The sequence below is a fragment of the Canis lupus genome, chromosome 5 (genome assembly GCF_003254725.2).
Source record: "Canis lupus dingo isolate Sandy chromosome 5, ASM325472v2, whole genome shotgun sequence".
NCBI classification, from domain to species: Eukaryota; Metazoa; Chordata; class Mammalia; order Carnivora; family Canidae; genus Canis; species Canis lupus.
In genome coordinates, this window is record NC_064247.1 from 62,596,012 (window position 1) to 62,616,052 (window position 20,041).

At 52.0% G+C, this 20,041-nt stretch overlaps 1 protein-coding gene across 2 annotated transcripts; it reads right to left on the reverse strand.

Moving 5' to 3' along the window:
* Positions 1 to 944: 944 nt before the first annotated feature.
* GPR157 (G protein-coupled receptor 157) lies at positions 945 to 19,163 on the reverse strand. 2 transcript variants are annotated; one of them, XM_035715778.2, is made up of 4 exons: positions 18,766 to 19,163; positions 6,558 to 6,771; positions 4,221 to 4,415; positions 945 to 3,727 (listed from the first exon to the last, which is right to left on the reverse strand). In XM_035715778.2, exons 1-4 carry the CDS (start codon positions 19,146 to 19,148, stop codon positions 3,515 to 3,517), a joined length of 1,005 nt encoding a protein of 334 aa, XP_035571671.1. In that variant the 5' UTR covers positions 19,149 to 19,163; the 3' UTR covers positions 945 to 3,514. The 2 variants fall into 2 exon arrangements, with proteins under 2 accessions (XP_035571671.1, XP_048965503.1); XM_049109546.1 differs by having other exon boundaries at positions 4,171 to 4,415.
* Between the last annotated feature and the right edge of the window lie 878 nt (positions 19,164 to 20,041).

Consider the following 20,041-nt stretch of genomic DNA (forward strand, 5'->3'; position numbering starts at 1 on the left):
TCCCAGGACCCTGAGATCATGACCTGAGCTGAAGGCAGGCGCTTAACCCACTCAGCCATCCTGGCACCTTGGTATCCCATTGTTTAAATTTATATTACCCTGGGATCCCTGGGTGGCGCAGCGGTTTGGCGCCTGCCTTTGGCCCAGGGCGCGATCCTGGAGACCCGGGATCGAATCCCACGTCGGGCTCCCGGTGCATGGAGCCTGCTTCTCCCTCTGCCTGTGTCTCTGACCCTCTCTCTCTCTCTCTCTCTTTCTCTGTGACCATCATAAAAAAAAAAAAATTATATTACCCTGATGATACATGACGTGGATCATCTTTTCATGTGCTCATTAATGTCACAAAACCCAGAAAGTGTAACAAAGAAACGAGCAGCACCCTGGGGAGCAAAGTTCCCAAGATTGAGCAGTTAGAGCCCAATTCTGAGGGCCGGGCTGCCGTCCGGTGGCCAGTTTTTGGATGGCTGTTACTTTCAGAGAAGAGCCCTGGAATGTCCCAGCAGTCCCAGCCACTGGGCAGCCTGTAGCTACCATTGCCGTGAGTCCCGCTGTGCCGTGATAAAATGGTGCAGGGCAGGAACAGGGTCAGTGACTTGGTGCTAGAGTGTCTGGCTAATGGGAGTTTAGCTCCAAGCTGCAGGTCCTTGGAATCTGGATCTGCTGATCCTCATATGGGACAGGGCCCAGGAATCTGTATCTAAAGTCCTCATTCCCTGCCTGCCCCTCATACACCTGAGACCCTGTCAGGTGAACTCAGGAGAAGATGGTTGAGCCAATAGGGTTCCCCCAACTTGACTGCGTTTGCCCATGGAGAAGGGCCCAGGTCTTGTTTCCAGGTCTCAGGTGTATAGAAGGCTCTGGAGCTGCCCCAGAGCATAGGCTAGTCTGGGCCCACCTCAATCCCCAACCGGGCCACGGGAAATCAGTTTACCAAACACACGAAAGAAAAAATAATTATTTTATTTAAGTTAAAATAAGGAGACTTTGGCTTCAACCCAAGATGATCAGGGTTTTGATACAGTTTTGCACAGGCCCCAAAGACCTCACAACTGTTATTATGCCATGACAGGAAGTTTGTAAAACGTTTCTCGTAGAAGGTTTCTTGTCGTTGTGTACATAAGAAGCGCTCTGTGTGCACCCTCAGCCCCGGCCAAATACTACTTCATTAAAAGACAAAACAAACATAAACAACTGAGAAGCACAGAAAGGCAGAAAGTGCCTGAGAAGAGAAGGCTCTGGGCTGAGGACACACGGATGAGGCCGTAGCATCTGTCCTGGCTGAGTTACACGTCAGTAAGGGAGGACACAGGTGCGGGAACATGAGCAAGGCTGATGGAAGAGAAAGAAACCCACGGAGGGGGCCGAGCAAAGTTCGAGAGGAAGCCTCTCTTGCTCTGATCGGAAAGCAGGAGCCCCTCCCGGACTCCTAAGATATGACTTTGCCCCCATCATCTTCGAGTTCTGAACCCCACAGAGATCCAGCCAGAGCCTCCCCAACCCCCCACCCGGGCCCCTGGCCTCAGGCCAAGGCACTGGGACGCACCCCTCCCCTGCCCACATGGTCTCCACCAATCATGGGAACACCTGGGCCCTCAGCAGAGCTGGGCAGGCAGCAGGGGGAGTGGAAATGGAAATATCCAGGGGTAACATTTAGGTGGTTGTTACAAAAGCAGACAGCACAGCAGCGGCATCAAACAAGTGGAATGAGAACTTGAGGGAGCCCCAGAGAGTCTCCTGAGCCCCTCTTCCCTCTGCCGGCCCTTCCTGACAGCGGCCTGCCTGGGGACACCCAGTGTCCCCAGTCCTGTGGAAGCCACACCCGCCAGGCGCTGCAGTCTAAGCCAAGGACTCCGGGGCCCTCTTCCAAGCAGGCTCTATTTTCTTTTCATCCTCTGTGGCCCACAGGCTAACTCAGCTCTGAACCGTTTTCTCTCTTGCAGCAAGTAACTTCCTGAATTTCTGCTCCATTCTAGAAGCCATGTGCCCATGATCTGCCGTCTTGTCTTTAGGGGATCCCTGGATTCCCCTTCTATTGGCCATTTCTGTTAGGAGATTGCCCTATGACAGGTAGCTTTCTGTAGGGCAGCCCAGGAGTCCTAAAGGGATGATCACCTTCTGCTGATTTTCATAAAGAAACCTTTAAAAAAAGGGGGTGGGGAAACCAAAAATGAGTATTTTTTATCTAGTTCTATCAATGACTCTTCCCTTCAGATTCTCTTCCTCTGACAGATTTTGCTTCTGAGAATAAAATAGGAACCAGCAGTATGGTGAGGCTTTGGCTTTAATCCAGAACGGTTTTACAGGTTCAGAAGGTCATCTTGGTTTTGCAGAGTTCTGACCAAACCCAAGGGAGAGACACCTATAGGCTAGAGTTATACTTCTCCCCATGCCTCCTGCGGTGACGCAGACACCTGCCATCTTTGCCAGTGGCTTCTGTGACGTAACAGAGAAACTGTTTTCTGAAATTAGAGGAAATGTTGGTGGAGGAGCCACGAATACAAAGATGTGGATGCTTATTTTAAATCCTTTTCTTTTAAATGTAAATAATCACCCCAAGATGCCTGTGTCACTTCCCCCAACCAACAGGGAGGAATCTGTCTGTGGATCATTCACCAACTCTCTGGTCACCTTTCCTATAAAAAAACAAGCCAGGAAGTGAATCAGCCGATCCCTCACCAGCTCTCCCTGTTCCAGTCTTCAGGAGAACAGATGCGAGAGGCAGCAGGCACCCACAGGGATTCCCCGTAATACCTCTTCTTGTACCTGTTCCAGCTCTTGCACTGGAGAAGGGAACCTGTATTTTAAAGTGACCACTGGAGGCAAGAGTCTGGATTCTGGGCTCAAAATGCAAGCACAATCTGCATCAAGTGTTGGCAACCCATACAGAGAATGTGGGAGGCCCCAAGGGGACCAGCTGTCCAGAGTGATTGTGCTAGAGTCATGGTAGTCACCTGGAAACCTTCAACCTGGTTAAAGGGAAATGGCTCTTTTGCTGACCAGCAAAGCTAGGCTCTCCAGGAAATCTCAATGCCCTGACAAACCCAAAATCTGCTTCGTCACATCTAAGTGGGGGATGCATCTCTGGCAACCCCTGGCATTTTATTTAGGATAGATGCAAGGTATACATATTTCTTTGTGCCTTTCCCACAGGTGTGGGTCCCTCGAACTGTAAATAGTGCTGTGTGGTCATGAGGCTGATGACCAGTGGACATCTATTAGGGCAACCTAACAGTGACCATGTGCCAATCTCACTGCCAACCTGCATGCAATCTCACTGAAGACAAGTACTCCTGAGTGCAGCCAGACATGGGGGCGAGTGGGTATGTGCTACCCGAGGGTCTAGGAGGTAGAAGAAGCTGAGTTCATGGCTGCTGCCCCACTGGGGGGTCAAGAGCTTCAAAAGCAGAGGCTTAAAGTGCCAGCAGATGCCCACCCCCACTCCCTGCAGCAGGGACTCATAGAGCCACCTGTTCCCAGGGAGGCAGCACCTGTATAGAACTAGGAAGGGAAAAGCTCAGGTGCTTGGAAGTTCATCTGGGGTACGTCTGGATCCCTGAGAGTCTCCTGTCTTGGAGGGTGCAGGAGCCTTGGGGGGGCCAGTCGGGTTCTCTGTAGACGGCTGGGAAGAGCAGCAGGAGCAAACAGAGAAGAGCCGAGTTCTGACGGCCTGGGTGCAGAGGACGAACATGATGCAATTGGCGCCGCCCTGAAACGTGTTCCCAATACCCTGGGGAGGGGAGGAAAGGAGAGGCATGAGTGCCCAAGCTGGAGGCGGTCTCTCTCTCTCTCTCTCTCTCTCTCTCTCTCTCTCTCACACACACACACACACACACACACACACAGACCAGAAAGTGCTTCGGCCCCCAGAACCCTGTCCTCCACCCACCGAAGCTGGTATTCAGCCCCCTAGCTGCAGGTCTTCTGTATTGGGAAGGACAGGATCAAGGCAGCTCTCGGGCCATTCCCAGGCCACCAGAGGGCCCCTTAATGCCCCTGGGCTGTGCCTGAGCCTCACTGCCCTTCCACCCTCTCACTGAGACTCCCCCATTGGGTCTCAGGCAGAAAGGAAGGCACCGTGGAGCCGAGATTCCTGCCAGTCCCAGGATGGCTGGTGTGCTGGGATGCACCCACTTTGTGGGGGATGGGGGCTTGGGGAGGGGGGGATCTAACCCTGCACCAGAGCCAGAGCAGCAAGGGCCAGGGAGGGCAGGCCTGCATACGTGCAGAACGACCAGCACCGGCGACCGCACCGCTGGGGAGCCGCAGAGGGTCAAGACGAATCGCACGGTGCTCCAGACCCGGAGGCAGATGAAGATGAGCGGGATGAGGATCAGCTTCTTATCGGCCACGGAGGCGCGGCGCTGAAGCTGGTGCGCCTCGGAGAGGATGGGCCGGTACTCGGAGAGCGCCTCGTGCTGTGCAGGGACCGAGGAGAACACGGGTGAGCCACTCATCCTGCCTATCTTTGCTCGATGTCACCCCCTGGAGGAGGCCTATCCTGACAACCTCCTTTCAAGGGCAAAGGCATTTTCCAGGTAGTCCTGTCCCCAGATTCAGTTAATTAGTTTTGTCCCCCCCCCCCTTTTTTTGTAGCTCTTAACATCCTCCTTCCTAGAAGTTACTCATCTTTGTTTATCAGGCCTGTTGCCTATATTTGTCCTGCCTTCCCCCTCCAGAATGCAAGCTCCCCCAGGGCAGAGGCCTGTGAAGGAGGGGCTCCATCCAAAGCTGGGGCAGAAAGGACAGGGGAGCAGGCGCGGGCTTTGTACTTCCCCACTCCTGGGAACACCTTCAGTGAGAGGAAGGGGGAGGCTCCATCTGTAGATCACAACTGAATTTGTAGCCATAGATGCAGCTATTCATAACAAAGATGTGTTTCTGAGCCTGGTCCAGTGTCTGGGACACTGAAAGCCCACGTGTGGAGAGAAGCCACATACCTTGGCAACTCTTCTTTGTAAAGCTTGCTCCAAGTCACTTATTTTTTTTTTCAAAATTTTATTTTTATTTATTTTAGAGAGAGAGTGCATGAGCAGGGGCAGAAAGAGGAGTAGAGAAGGGAGAGAAATCTGAAGCACTCTGTGCTCAGCACAGACCCCCACGAGAGGCTTGATCCCATGACCCTGGGAGATCTTGACCTGAGCTGAAACCAAGAGAGTTGGCCAATTAACCAATTGAGCCACTGGAGTGCCCCCAGCTCACTTATTCTTAGCTCTCCTTCCTAGCTAGAGGCAGGGAACAACCCCTACCCCTCCCTGCCCACTAGTCTTCCGGTTTTCTGGAAACACTTGCAGGATTGTAAGACAGGATCTGTTCTCCCATGGGGGCTGGGCTCCCAGGCACAGCTCCAGGTCACCCTGGAAGGGCAAGGAAGAGGGGTGCATGGAAGGGCGGCTGCAGACGGACAGCCTGGGATGCTTCATCTGGGAGCCCAGAACCTTTCCAGGGAAGAAAAGGAGCCAAGAAGGGTGTCCCCAGCCCAGGCAGGAGACCAGCAAGAAGATGGATTTCAAACCAATCACTAAGCCCCTCAGGACCGCTCAGCAACTCCAGCAGTAGCAGAAGAGGGGGGCAGGGAGGTGGCAAGGCCGGGAAATTTCAGAGTGAAAAGAGAACCCGAAGTCTAGACTCCAGAAGCCACAGGCAGGAGCCGCAGGGAACAAGCACCCTACGAACTCAGAAATGGCTGCCATGTCACATACACCCCGAAAGAATAAAGGGGGGCATACCCCCCCTGCAGCTTCAGCCCCTGAAAAATGGGGCAAAGAGAAAGCCCAGCATGGCCGTGGCGCCCTGGGGCCTGGGCTCGGGGCCCCTTCAGTACTCTCCCACCCTTCCCCCCATCCCACCCTGCCCCCACGCCCAGCAGCCCCACCACGCAGCCCCTGGCAGCCCCACCATGAGCAGCCGCGCAGCGCCTTGGCCTGCAGAGCCCAGAGCCCGCAGTCAGGGACAAGGAAGGATTTTCCACGTCACCAGAGGAAAACCTTTCTTGCCTGGAATTTCCAGCCAGCCGGGCTCCTGCTGAGCTCCTGAGACCCCGAAGAGTCTGCATTTATGACACATTTTCAGTGACCACAGGGAATGCGGTTGAGGCATCGTGTGGCCCGTTCCGGGATCTCACGCCCTCGTCTCCCGGGGCCACGGCGGCTCAGTGATCTGGATGCTGCTTCCCGGCAGCGGCACTCCCCTCCCGGTGGAGCAAGCCCGGCGGCCTGCCAGGAGAGGGCAGCAGAGGCCTGGCCCAGAACACAGGCCGCTGCTCCCCTCCTGGACTCCACACGCAGTGGCAGTGGCCGCAGTGGCCTGGGCTTCACGGTCTGGGTGAGCCTAGGGGGCCCTTAGCCTCTGCCAGCCTCTACTCCCTTGTCCGTGATGGAGAAATGACAGGACCCACCCCTGCCAGGGCTGCATAATTAGCAAACCAGACAGCCCATGATGCGTCACCCTGGCCTGTCCCCCAAGTGGTCGAGCCCAGCACCAGGCTGCTAGGGCACAGTGGCCCCAGAAAGTTCTAGAATAGGGGGCTGGTGGTGGGGTGGGGGGAGGCAGGTACCTACCGCCCTGTTTATGTGCTTCCTGATGAGGAGGTAGAGGACGGGCAGCGTGACATAGGCCAGCATCTCCCAGAGCTTTCCGGTCAGCAGCATCCACAGGATGCGGTCCTCCGCCTCCAGGTCGATCCAGCACCAGCCGACTGACACGTCCGAGGCATCGTAGCCGATCTTCTTTAGAGCGACAGCTGCCACGGTGATGGCCAGCGGGACCCCCCAGCTGAGGAACAAGGGGCAGACAGGAGGCAGCAGGTCAGGCTCCCAACAAAGCCAGCAGGGGCAATGCCACTGGCCGCTGTGCTCTCCAAACCTTGGACCACATAGCATCCCTGGAGAAAGCAAGGCAGGAGTCGTCAACTCCCCCAACCTAGCCCCGCTCTGCCCAAGCCCTGCCAGGCCCACCCTAATGTCGCAGAGCCTGGGTAAGAGGACACAGGGATGTCCTGGCCTCCTGCCTGACAGATGCCCCCCACCGCCACCCCTCAGAGGCCAGGTTCTCATTCAGAATTGCTGGGCTCCTTGGTGATTGGTGTGAGAATGCTGTGGCATGGCGAGGGTAGCTCCTTCCTGCCCCCAGGCTGGCCTGCATGCCAGCGTACACCAGCCCATGCACCCATGTCTCACCCACACAGCCCCCGTGGCCACCTGGGCCCAGGGGTACATGCACTGGCAGCTTGGGGTTGCCTGGGAGGGAATGCTAGGGTCCTGTACACCTGCAGCAGGATCTAGGAGGGGGAACAGGGACTTGGGTGGGCACATCTCTCTGGGCCTGAGGACTCCTTGCTCTATGGGAAGGGTATTCCTGGCAAAGGTCACAGGTGGCCTCTGAAGCATAAGGCCTGGGGCAGGGGCCCCCTCTTAGGGCAGCACCAGGCTGACTTTTTGAGAGCGCATCCTGACGGCAACACAGCCAGATGAGAGCTGAGCCCCAAGGTTCCCAGTGTCCCCACACCAGGCTGCTTGTGAAGCATTTTAAATGGGCCAGGGGACCCACAGAGGTTTCATGGTGGGATAGTGAGGTGGTTAGGAGTTTGGGCAGCCATGCAAGGAACAGGGTTCAAGCAGGCCCCACTCTGACTTGGCCTCAACGCAGCAGTGTTTTTCTCCACCAAGTGGGGGATGGTGACGGTGCCTGGAGCAGAGTAGGTTGTCATGAGAATAAACTGACTGGTGTACGTCTGGGGCACCGGTAAGTGTGTTGTTGTGTCTGACCGCTGCTGCCGTGAGTCGTGTCCGACGTCCCAGGACTCTGGCCTATAGTGCAGGTGCCAGGAACGTGTGAGGCCCATGCGGTTCCTGCCCCTGGGAAGAGTACACACGGGCCTATGGGCCTATGTCCCAGGTCAGTTGCTGGGAGACGAGCAGTATGTAAACAGGACATGTCATCAGTAAAACCCTGAGGTCAGAAATTGGTTGTATCCTGAGAGCTGTGTGAGCAATAGCTGTTTTAAAAAAAAATTATTTATTTATTCATGAGACAGAGAGAGAGAGAGAGAGAGAGAGAGAGAGAAAGGCAGAGACACAGGCAGAGGGAGAAGCAGGCTCTACACAGGGAGCCCAACGTGGCACTTGATCCTGGGTCTCTAGGATCATGCCCTGGGCCAAAGGCGGTGCTAAACTGCTGAGCCACCTAGGGAGCTGCCCCTAGCTGTTTTATTTTTTTTAAAGATTTTATTTATTTATTCATGGGGGGAGAGAGAGAGAGAGAGAGAGAGAGAGAGAGAGAGAGAGGCAGAGACACAGGCAGAGGGAGAAGCAGGCTCCATGCAGGGAGTCTGATGTGGGACTTGATCCCAGGGCTCCAGGACCATGCCCCGGGCCGAAGGCAGGCGCCAAACTGCTGAGCCACCTAGGGATGCCCCAACAGCTGCTTTTTTAAAGTTAAGTTTTATTTATTTACTTAAGGATTCTCTCTATACCCAATGTGGGGCTAGAACTCACAACCCCGAGATCAAGAGTAGTATGCCTTTCCACTGAGCCGGCCAGTAGCAGCTCTTTTAGAGAGAAAGTTGTAGAACAGTTGATGAGACCAAAGTTGAGTGTTAGTCTTGCCAGAATGAGAAGTGCTGTGTTCAGTCAGGTCAAAAGGGACAAAAACCCCACAGAAGTTAAAGGGTGATGAGAAAGGTACCAAGTTACCCTCAGGAGTCTGTCCACTTTAGATGCTTGTCCTATCAGTTACTTATTTGTGAAGTGGACATATATTAGCGTCAAACTGTTCTGTCATAATATAGGGTTTCCGTTTAGGGGCATCTGAGTGGCTCAGTGGTTGAGCGTCTGCCTTTGGCTTGGGTCATGATCCCGGGGTCCTGGGATTGAGTTCCGCATCAGGCTCCTCGCAGGGAACCTGCTTCTCCCTCTGCCTATGTCTCTCTCTCTGTGTGTGTGTGTGTGTCTCATGAATAAATACATAAAATCTTTAAAACAAAACAAAAAAACTCATGCCATCCTGGGGGCATCTGGGGACAACGTGTCACAACAAAGAGCTCCATGAGGGCAGGTGCACTGCTCTTTCCAGCATCTAGAACAGTGCCTGGCGCCTGGTAGGAACAGAACAGGGACCTGCTGAATGGGTGAAGTTTGTGGCAAGTGACCCAATCTGCTCCTTAGCTCTTCACGGCATGAACATATTGTCATTGAAAAGGAAGTAAAAAGCTTTTAGTTGTCTTGCTACTCATGGCTTTATGGTTTACGGGGCTCCTCCAAGGAATCCTGCAATGGGGAAAAGCATGGTGTATAGAGAGCCTCACCCTGCAGGAGGCTGGGCAGGGGCTGGAGGGGCGCCCTCCCGGCTGGAAGTAAGCACACAGGGTGCGCCCAGGGCAGGCGCTCACAGGCAGTGATTCCTCCTTCCTGACGTCCCTCACGGGAGACCCGGGCCCCCCACGGAGACAGATCCATTCTGTGACTTCAGGCTTGTCCTAGGAAAGCTAGTAAGCGAAGTGTTTCTTCTGTATTACTGGGGTACATCTGGAGCTAAGTCTGTGTTGGGAGGTAGCCAGAGAGAAGACCAAACAGGCAGAAGGCTTTAAAGGGTTAAGAATGTGGGTTGATTGGGCGCCTGGGTGGCTCAGTCAGTTAAGCCTCTGCCTTGGCTCTGGTCATGATCCCAGGCTCCCTGCTTCTCCCTCTCCCCCTGTCCCTCCTGCTTCCCCTCCTCATACTCCCTCAATCTAGCCCTCTCTCAAATAAATAAAATCTTTATTTAAAAAAAAAAAAAAAGAAAGAATGTGGGTTGATCAATCAGAGTCACTGTTTGAACCTCAGCAGATGGCCAGAAGCTGCTTGGGGAGGTATTTAAGTAGGAGGTGGTAAGGAGCAATGTCAGGGAGGGGTGGGAATGGAGTGGGAGGGAGGGAGAGGCTAATGACCCAGCAAAGCAGGCTCTACCAGACTTGTGAGTTATGGGTAAGGGCCGTGGTGTGCTGGTAGTGTTTCACAACTGGCTCTGTACACAGAAAGGATTTGTATGCCGGTGCCTGTGTATGTACGTGTGTAAGCATGCACATATACGTTTATTATTAATTTAACTGATATAAAAGACGTGAAGCACACAATCTGCAGGTAATAACACATCACACTACGGTCCTTGTGGTGAATTCCATATAGCCAATCGAGCCTCACAGAATGCACTCAATTTTTGCCAACACACTATGGTTGCAGTTGGCAAATGAAAGTAGTTCCATGACATGAAGTTGTTTATGTTTTAATTTTTCTTCACACATAAGAAAAATGTGAAGTAAGGAAAAGCTAAGGGAGAAGACAAATGGTGACTAGAGAGCAACTTCTTTGTGGGATCGGATATTAATTTCCCAACCCTGGAAGAGTATTTCTACTTTTTTTCCCCCCTGCTCCACAATACCATGTCTTCTCACCCCTTAAATACCTGGCTTCCTGCCTGCCCCATCTGACTACCACCTCTGCTGAAGTTCATACAAGGAATACTGTTAGGTATAATTTTGACTATTGATGTTTCCTCTATCATCTTCTCAAATCTAGATAAAGAGTCCAGGAAACTATGGCCCTCAGGCCAAATCTGGCCAGAGTCTGCTCTGCTTTGTTTTGCTTTTCTTCTTTCTTTCTTTCTTTCTTTCTTTCTTTTCTTTCTTTCTTTCTTTCTTTCTTTCTTTCTTTCTTTCTTTCTTTCTTTCTTTCCCTTTCCTTTCCTTTCCTTTCCTTTCCTTTCTTTCTTCTCTTGTTCTTTCTTTCTTTTTAAGATTTTTATTTATTTGAGAGAAAGAGCTCACAAGCATGCACACAGGTGCAGAGGGAGAAGGTAAAGCAGACTCCCTGCTGAGCAGGGACTCTGGGATCATGACCTGAGCTGAAGACAGATGCTTAACCCACTGAGCCACCTAGGCGCCCTTTTTATGCTTTTTTAAATAAAGTTTTATTGTAACTGTAAGAGCAGAGGCTGAATAGCTGTAATTGAGATCAGATGGCCTGTAAAGCTGAAAAAAACCTATTATCTGGTCCTTTACAGGGAAAGTATGCTGACTACTCTACACAATCAACAAAATAAACCAAGCCCTGATCTGTGATGCTTGCTGTTTTTCATGGTGCAATACTCCCACTGTGACTAATTTCAAGCCACCAATACATGTGGTTGGGGACAGAGGGACAGTAATTGACAGTATTTCCATCCCATAGATTTGATAGTTGTAAATAACCTCAAGTGCACAGATAACAGTAAAATAATTAAGATGTAATTTTTAATACTCTTACTACTCTTTTAAATACAACTTATAAGTTTATAAGTTTATATAAGTTTATATAGTTTAGTTTTTATTAATGATTATACTTAATAATCAGCTCACAAAATGCCCTAAAATTTAATAATTGGGTCTCGCCAGCTGGCTCCAGGATGCCATCGGGTGGAGGATAAAAAGGGGTAAAGAGCTGAAGATGTCCCAGGTTCTCCACCTATAGAGTGAGGAGAAAGTCCATATTTTTGGCAAGCTCAGATAAGCCAAGCCATTCTCTGGCCAGGTGGCTGGCCTGAGCTGTAGGCACTGTGAATCTGGAAGATACTCTAGAAACACATGTGTGACATAATCCCTTCTTTCTAGAAATGCATACTTCCAATTTCTGTCACAGACCATGTAATATTTTCCCTCCTAATAAAGAAGCTGGCAACCAAAAAATTAAAATCAGAACAAGTAAAATATAGCTGAATAACAGCATGTGAAAAAAATCATGGGCTTTAGTTGATTATGACCTAGAAACTCCTGTGGTTGGAGGAAGCACCCTGACATCCACATGTAGGCAGAACAGAACTGTGAGCAAATTGTCCTGCCTCTGTGTGGATGCTTGTGACCCACATTCTAAATCCGAGATTGTTAAGCTATAACTCAGGCCGAGGAGAAGCAGTGCTGGGGTCACCTGGATAGAAGAAGCCCAAAGGCCACACTCTGGACACAATCCCCCACTTGGAGGGGCACCAGAAGCCCACACCCTCTCGCTTGTGTTCACCTGAAAACCTAGGCCAGAGTCCAAGATGGCTTTGTCCTCCCTCGGAGGCTGCTAAGAGCTGAGTTGTGTCCCCACCAAATTCATATGTCGAAGTCTCCTAACCCTTAGCACCTCAGGATGTGACTATAGTTGGAGATGGGTCTTTAAAGAGGTGATTAAATTAGAATGGTCTGGAGGATGGGCACTAATCCAGCACAACTGTCGACCTTATGTGGAGAGATTAGGACACAGACACACACCAGGTGCAGACTGTGTGAGGACCAAAGGTGTAGACGGCCATCTACAAGCCAAGGAGACAGGCCTCAGAGGAAACCAACCCTGCCAACCTTGATCTCGGACCTCCAGCCTCCAGGACTATGAGAAAATGGATTTCTCTAGTTTAAGCCACTCTGTCTGTGGTACATTATTAGGGCAGCCCCAGGAGATGACTAGGGAAGCTTTCTACAAAATATGGGGAAGAGACACATGCTAGTTCCTGGGAATCCCACCACATCTGGACTGGTGGGGTCCCTCAGTAAGCTTAGGGGAGGGGTAAACCAACAACAACAAAAATCCGTTCAGATCTCCGTGCCCAACGTGGGCTTGAACTCATAGACCCTGAGATTGAGGGTTGCATGACCTACCTACCAAGTCAGCCAGGGGCCCTAGTGTCCTTTTGTTTTTATATCTCCTCCAGGGGAGCAGAACCAGAAACACCACAGGATTAGCCAGGTGGTGAGTAAGCCATCCCATCCCCAATGCCTGAATTCCCTGCCATTGGTCATCTGACCCTGAGCAGGGGGCCTGTCTCCAGGACAGTGATGCTCTGGGTTTCCCTTAGAGTTCCCAGCTCTGCCGGTAAGTGGTCTCTGAAATCTCTCCTACCAGAGTCACAGTGGGGGACACCTAGAGGGACAGTTGCACTTCACACAGATCGGACTCTGCACAAAGAGTCTATCCACCTCCACCGTTAGATTCCTGCACTCTTCCCTCCACCCCAAACCTCACTCTTCCTACAGATGTTTCCACAAGGGGGCTGGCGTCTGATGGGAAAGAAACAAGAGTCTTCTCCCACAAACAGCAGTGCCTGGTCTATGTGCTGGGTGGCCTACGGAAAGCCTGGAATGTTAACTCAAAAAATGCTTTCAGAACAAAACTACCGTGCAACAATGTGCCAATTTAGAGAGTTCTTGGGAGCAAGACAGAGCTGTGCAGAGGGAAGCACAGCTGCAGTGAGCCAGGCCTGGTGGAGAGAATCACAAGGCCTGTGGCTGCCTGGAGGTTTCTTCCCCAAACAAAGGGCACTTATTGTTGAGTGTGGGGCAGAGGGGTAGGTCATGGGAGAAGTTTGAGGAGCCGGCCACTATCCCGGCACCACAAGGTCACTCTGTGGCACTGGGCACAGAAGGGAGTGTGGAAGGGGGGTGTCCAAAGGAACTTTACGCATACACACACCCTGGTGCCTCTTCTGCAGCCCTGGTGCTGGTGGGCGTCACAAAGCCACCCTGCAATGCTCAGAGACACTCTCCTGCCCAGCCAGGTCCTGACCAACTGGATGCTGGGTAAGGATGGGCAGAGTGGCACTTGCCCTGGCAGGGGGTTCTAGGGCAGCATCTGCTTTCTCACAGCCCCTGGGGCCGCGGACAGCTTCCCATGAACACAAAACGCTGTACAGAGACCTCACGATGCAGCAGTGCCCTCTAAAAACTTTTTAGGAGGGCAAAAGCAAAGCTAATTCAACTCTTGTTATTTTGGGGAATACCGATTGACATGGGGTACCGTTCATGCAGGTGCTTACATGCAACCCTCATTCAGACTCACCTGCTTGGGGCCCCATCACCGAGACCCACAGTGAGCTAGTTTCCCATCAAAGAGCTTAGAGGATCTTCCCCTTCGTGGCCCTCGCTTCCTCTTTTGTCTGTATTAGAACTTCCCACTCCCCACCCCCATCAAGCAGGGGTCTTGATGGTGAGCTTGGGAACCACAGACTCTTCCTCCAGAACCCCCAGGCAACCTCCAGGGAGTGGGAGCAGGTAGGCCCAGGGGCCAGAGGTCATGCTCACATCTGCTCCCACGTCGTGCCAGAAGAAACCCTATGGCTTCCTGAGGTGGCTAGCTTGGCCAGGACCCTTCCTTCCGATTTGGTGCAGTGAGGCTCCCCCCAGCCCAGCCTTCCTCCCCTGCTCACAGGACACAGGATGACACCTGCTACGGTGGTGCCTGGGCACATAGGTGCAGGAGATGGTCCACCGACCCTGCTCCGGCCTTGTTCAGAAGAAGGAGCCCACCGCTCTGACAACTGCTTCTGAGGGGCAGCTCACCATCAGCAGGGGGGCAGGGATGGTTTCTGACCAGAAAAGAACTGATGGCACCCACAGTGGCTCTGGGCCTGAGCTTCTGGGCACCTTCTCAGAGAAGGTATTGTAAATGCTCACAGATGCACATCCATGTGACTGTAAGATATCGGGTGTCCATGTCAGGCTGCCTCAACAGCTCACGTACGGTGGACAGGGACTTAATACAGGACTTTCCCTTGAATGCTGAGTATTCTCACACAACCGTAGAAAGGCAACAAAAAACAGGATATTCGCTTCAGAACACTGTCAGATCAATGCATGCTAACTGGGTGGGTAAAGTCTGAGGCATAAGAAGATCTTTATCTCGACAAGGTATTTATTAATTACCAAGAGGAGAACAGGAACTGCTGTGCACAACTGGCAGGCAACACCCTTAATCAGGTGATCAAAATTATTATCACCAGAGGCAGAACAAATCGAAGTCCCTGGAGAGGGAGCAGCGAGAATCTTCTGTTAGATTCCAGCCCAAGTGCAAAACCTGAAACCACTCAAGGGGAAGCACCAGCCAGCCCAGCAGAGGGACCTTCTGCAAAACAATGGACCTGTATTCTTCAAAGAAGTGTCCTGAAATACCAAGAAAGAACTACTGCTGATTGCAGAATAGAGACCTAACAAGTCAAACACAAGCCAAGGGTTTCCCTTTGCTACTGGGGAAATCTCTGCAGAAGACGGGCAAAATCTCTGTAAAGTCCACCCTCGGTAATAGCATCATTCCCTGCTATACCATTTCCCTACTTCTGGAAGGTGTGTGTGGTTACCTAAGAGACTGACACTTGCTTAGGGAAATACACACTAAAGGACTGAGGGGTTCTGGGGACATCAATCTACTCTTAAATGGTTCCAGAAAAATAAATGCAGAAGACAAAGCCAACAGGATACAATGTCTGTCATGGCAGAAATCTGGAAAGTTAAAAAAGAGTTTGATGATGAAAGAAAAATTTCTTCTAAAGATTTTATTTATTCATGAGAGGCACAGAAAGAGGCAGAGACACAGGCAGAGGGAGAAGCAGGCTCCCTGCTGGGAGCCCGATGTGGGACTCGATCCCAGGACCCCAGGATCACGCCCTGGGCCGAAGGGAGGCACTCAACTACTGAGCCACCCAGGTGTCCCCAAAATTTTTTAATTAAAAAAATATTGTTGGGCCAAGAGACAAGATGGGATCCTAAACCGAGGACTGACCCTCGGAGTTCTAACCCTGAGCCCCTCATTTATGGCCATGTGAGCTTGGGCAAGTCTCACCAGCTGTGGCAGGACCAACCTGCCCGGCCCCAGGGCTACTGGTGGCCAATGAGCTAAGGAACGAACCAGCACTTTGCAAGCCTTCAGGAGCCAGATGCAACTCGTGATAGAATGCCATTTCCAGGATCCCTGGGTGGTGCAGCGGTTTGGCTGTCTTTCTGTAAAGGGAACCTGGTCAGGTCTTATGATGGGGTCTGTGCAGGCATTTTCTGGGAAGTAGTGGTTCGCTTTTATAAATGGCTTTTTTTCACTTAACATTGTAGCATACCATTTAAAAACCATTTAAAAATGGCTTACAGAGTTCAGAGCCAGTATCTGATGGCTGTGTAACATTTCTGGTGAAGTGTAGTTTGTGACCTATCGCTCCTCTATTTTTTGGACATTCAGGTTGCTTCCAAATTCTTGTACAAACTCCTTTGTACCTACGGCTTTGAATGTATTTTGGATTATCTCTTTACACTAGGTCCCTATGAATAGGATTATTGGATCAAGGGGTATGAACCAAATACTTTCTATGTGGATTATTCCAGTTTACAGTGCCAATAATAATGTAGGAAAATAAAATACTAGTTTTACCAGCATTTATCATATTAGTATTCTACTTTACTATTTTTTTCTAAGTTAAGGAGAAAATGGTACCTCATTGTTATAATTTGTATTGTTTTGACTATTGATGGGGTCAGCTTTTCCCCGTGTATATTTATGAGCCATTTTGACTCTTCTGTCTGAATCTCTCCTATATCTATTTATCAAGATATTTGTTTTTTTTTTTTTTTTTTTTAAATCATTTCAGGGGCACCTGGCTAGTAGAGCACGCAACTCTTGATCTCGGGGTTGTGGGTTTGAGCCCCACGTTGAGTGCAGACATTACTTAAAAATAAAATCTTAAAAAGAAATCATTTCATAAACACTCCAATAGACATTCTCAACCTCTATGTTATCACATTTTAAAACTTTCCCAAACTGAAGTTTTGATGAGGACTGATATTCAGTTGTCTGAAATGGTTAAAAAGTAGATGACCATGGAGACTACATCTGGAGATGAGATTTCTCATGTCAACAGGTCTTAAAAAATTATAAACTCCAACACCAAAGAAAGCTGATGGAGAGCCCTTAGCAAGGTCATTAGCAATACAGTCTGGGGAATCTAGGTCAATAAATGAACCTGTTAGACAGGTTTCCTACCAATTCTCTTAGACCAGCAAGTTGAGCTAACTTCTGAAAGGGAGCTCCAAAGAACAAATTGTCAAACTCCCTTTGTAGCTTGGATATAGGTAAAAAAAAAAAAAAAAAAAAAAAAATTGGGATCCCTGGGTGGCGCAGCGGTTTGGCGCCTGCCTTTGGCCCAGGGCGCGATCCTGGAGACCCGGGATCGAATCCCACGTCGGGCTCCCGGTGCATGGAGCCTGCTTCTCCTTCTGCCTGTGTCTCTGCCTCTCTCTCTCTCTGTGTGTGACTATCATAAATAAAAAAAAAAAAAAAAAAAAAAAAAAAAAAAATTAAGTAGGTTCCACATCCAGTGTAGAGCCCAGTGCAGGGCCTGAACTCCTGACTCTGAGATCAAAACCTGAGCTGATCAAAAAAAAAAAAAAACAAAAACAAAACCTGAGCTGCTGAGATCAGAGTCCAAGGCCACCTGGGGAACCCTAGTAATTTTCTTTTGAGAAGCTGATGGATCCCATTCAACAGACAAGATGAGCAACTCCCTTCTTTTATGGCCAGCACAGAGGACACATGGGCTTTCTTAGGAGGCCTTTCCCTCGGCATCACAGAAAACACCCCTAGGACTGAACAGAAGGAAGTCCCAACTCAGGTTCATTATGAAATGTACCTTTTCTATAAGATGCACCAGGTTTTCTTCATCACTTAAAAAAATATTGTTTTCAATATATTTTTTAAGAAGGGAAAACAAGAGAAAAGATTCTTGGCAAAGACAGGTCCAGTCATAGGCTCCTTCTCAAGTACATGTGAACTCTGGTGTACATGCTGTCCACACCCAGCAAGACTGCCAAAGACTGGGTCTCTGAAATACGCAGAGGCCAGGGTGGAGAGGGGGCAAAGGGAGAAAAGGCAGCCCCTGTGGGTCTCTGCAGCATCTGAGGTACTGTGGGCTCCTTGCAAAACTTTTGACATGAACAGCTGAGAAGCAGGCCACTTAGTTTCCCAGGGACCAGCTGGCTGGCCTTCATCCAGCAGTTCTGAGACCTAGAGGTCAAATGACTCTCGCAGGCTTGTGATCTCACCGTTGTGACACCCAGGTGACCTGTCTCTACCAAAGTGCTGACTGTCCTCAGTTTGGTCCCGTGGAAAGCACTCAAGTATTTAACAGAGAGAGCCTATAATTAGGGCAGTATTTGGTGCTGGTATCTGGGAGAGAGAAAAGGAGAAACAAGCCCTGTAAAATTCCTGCCTTGAGTGCGGTGCAGGACACCATCAGATGTTCAAATCTTGAAATTACACCAGAAAGGGGCCAACCTTCCATAGGTGAAGGTTACCTGACGAGGCGCTTTAGTGCCAGGGCAGGGCAAGGCCTGGGTTTACTCTGCTCTCATAGACTCCAGGCAGCTGGGGGCCCTCTCCCAGACCAGCCTCTGCCACTGACCTCACCCTCAGATTCCAAACCCTAGAAACTCGAGATCGTGTGAGTCTAGAGATGAGCAAAGACAAAATAATGAAGAAGGTACTTCGGGAATTTTACAGCAGAAACCCTGCATTTGGCAGAGGGTAGCTGGCGTGGGAGTGGCTGAACGCATCACACCAACTGGGGCACAGGGTGGCACCGGGAGCAGCCACCCTCTCCCTCCTGGAGCATCACCTAATTCATCTCTCGGCCTGAGAACGAGGAATCTCTCCGCAAGGGCAGCAGAGCGGCCAGAAAGCAGGGAAGCAGGAGGCAAAAGGCATCAGGTGTCCCTGCCATCTCTCCAGGTGCTTCCAAGTTAGGGGAGCCCAGCTCTGGCCCCCACCTCTCGGGCAGGTGCCGGGCGGCTGAGCCGACGCTCGGGGCAGGTCCACCTCTCCGCCCGGGAACGTGAGCGGACCCGACCCGTGAGCCCCCCCCAGGGGTCCGACCGAGACGCGGGCGCCGGAAGGGCGCGAGGCCCACAGGGGCAGAGGGCAGGGCCCGGGAGGGAGTCCCGGGGAGGGCGGCGCTGCTGCCACACACCTGACGACGTGGAAGGCCCAGAGCAGGCGGCCGGTCCGAGGCTCGCGCGCCGCGCGGACGATGCTGAGGTACAGGTAGAGGGCGATGGCCACGGTCCAGAAGAAGGAGCTGGTGTTGGCGAAGGTGGAGAGCGCGCCCTGCAGCACGCAGTCCCACGAGGGGCCCGCGAAGTCCTGCAGCACCCCGTAGAAGTAGGAGGCGGCCGAGAGCAGGTCCGCCAGCGACAGGAAGAGCAGCAGGCGCCGTGCCCGGCTGCGCAGGTCGGGCCACAGGGCGTGCGTGGCCACCAGCAGCCCCGAGCCCAGCGCGGAGAGCGCGCACGACAGCAGCACCACGGCGCGCTCCGACGGCACCAGCTCCGTGGGCGGCGCGGGCGGCGGCATGGCCCGGCGGGCAGGGGGCCGCGGCGCCGCTGGGACGGAGGCCCGGCCGCGTGCGGCTCCCGCCGCCACCGCCGTCTGGGCACCGCCGCGCCCGCGGTCCGCGTCCCAGCCCGGCCCCGCCCCCCCTCCGCGCCCGGCCCAGGCCCCGCCCCTGCCCCGCCCCCGCCCCCAGCGCCCTCCGCACCCCGCCCTCGCCCCCCGCCCCGGCGCCCTCCACCGTCCGCCCCGCGGCCCGCGGCGAGGCGCCGGGACCCCGAGCTCCACCCTGAGCCACGCCCCCTGCGCCCTCCAGGCTCCACCCCGGGGCTCCCACGTTCCCTTCCCTGCCCGCCGCGCCGGGGCCGCCCCTGCTCTAGCCAGATGGCTAGGACGTCCCGTCCTGCAGAGGGAACGACTGGCGTTTTTAGGACTAGTGTTACCCTCCTTTCAGCCAGCTGGTGTGTGGCGTGTGGCGTGTGGGGGTGGGGGACGGGGGGGTTCTTTCCACTAGTAACAAATGTGATCGTCACTCCTCATCCAGCGGTACCCGCGCTGTTCGCAGGGCAGGGACGGTTGCTTTGGGAAGGAAGTGTGTTTGTTCTTTCTTGCAATGAACATGCTATTTTGTAAAGTCAAGCTTACTGTTTTGTTTTGTTTTTTTTTTAATTAATTCCCGATTTACTGGTTTTTAGATTTTTGAAAATTTCATGTGTTTTAATTGAGATACCATTCACATACCATAAAATAACCCTTTTCTGTGTACGATTCCATATTCCATAGTTTGTAGTATATTCCCAAGTCTGCGCAACCGTCTTTATCTAACTCCACAATGATTTCACCTGGAAAAGAAACTGTTGCCACTCACTCCCCGTTTACTGCCTCTCTCAGCCCCAGGAGATCCCTAACCCACCCTC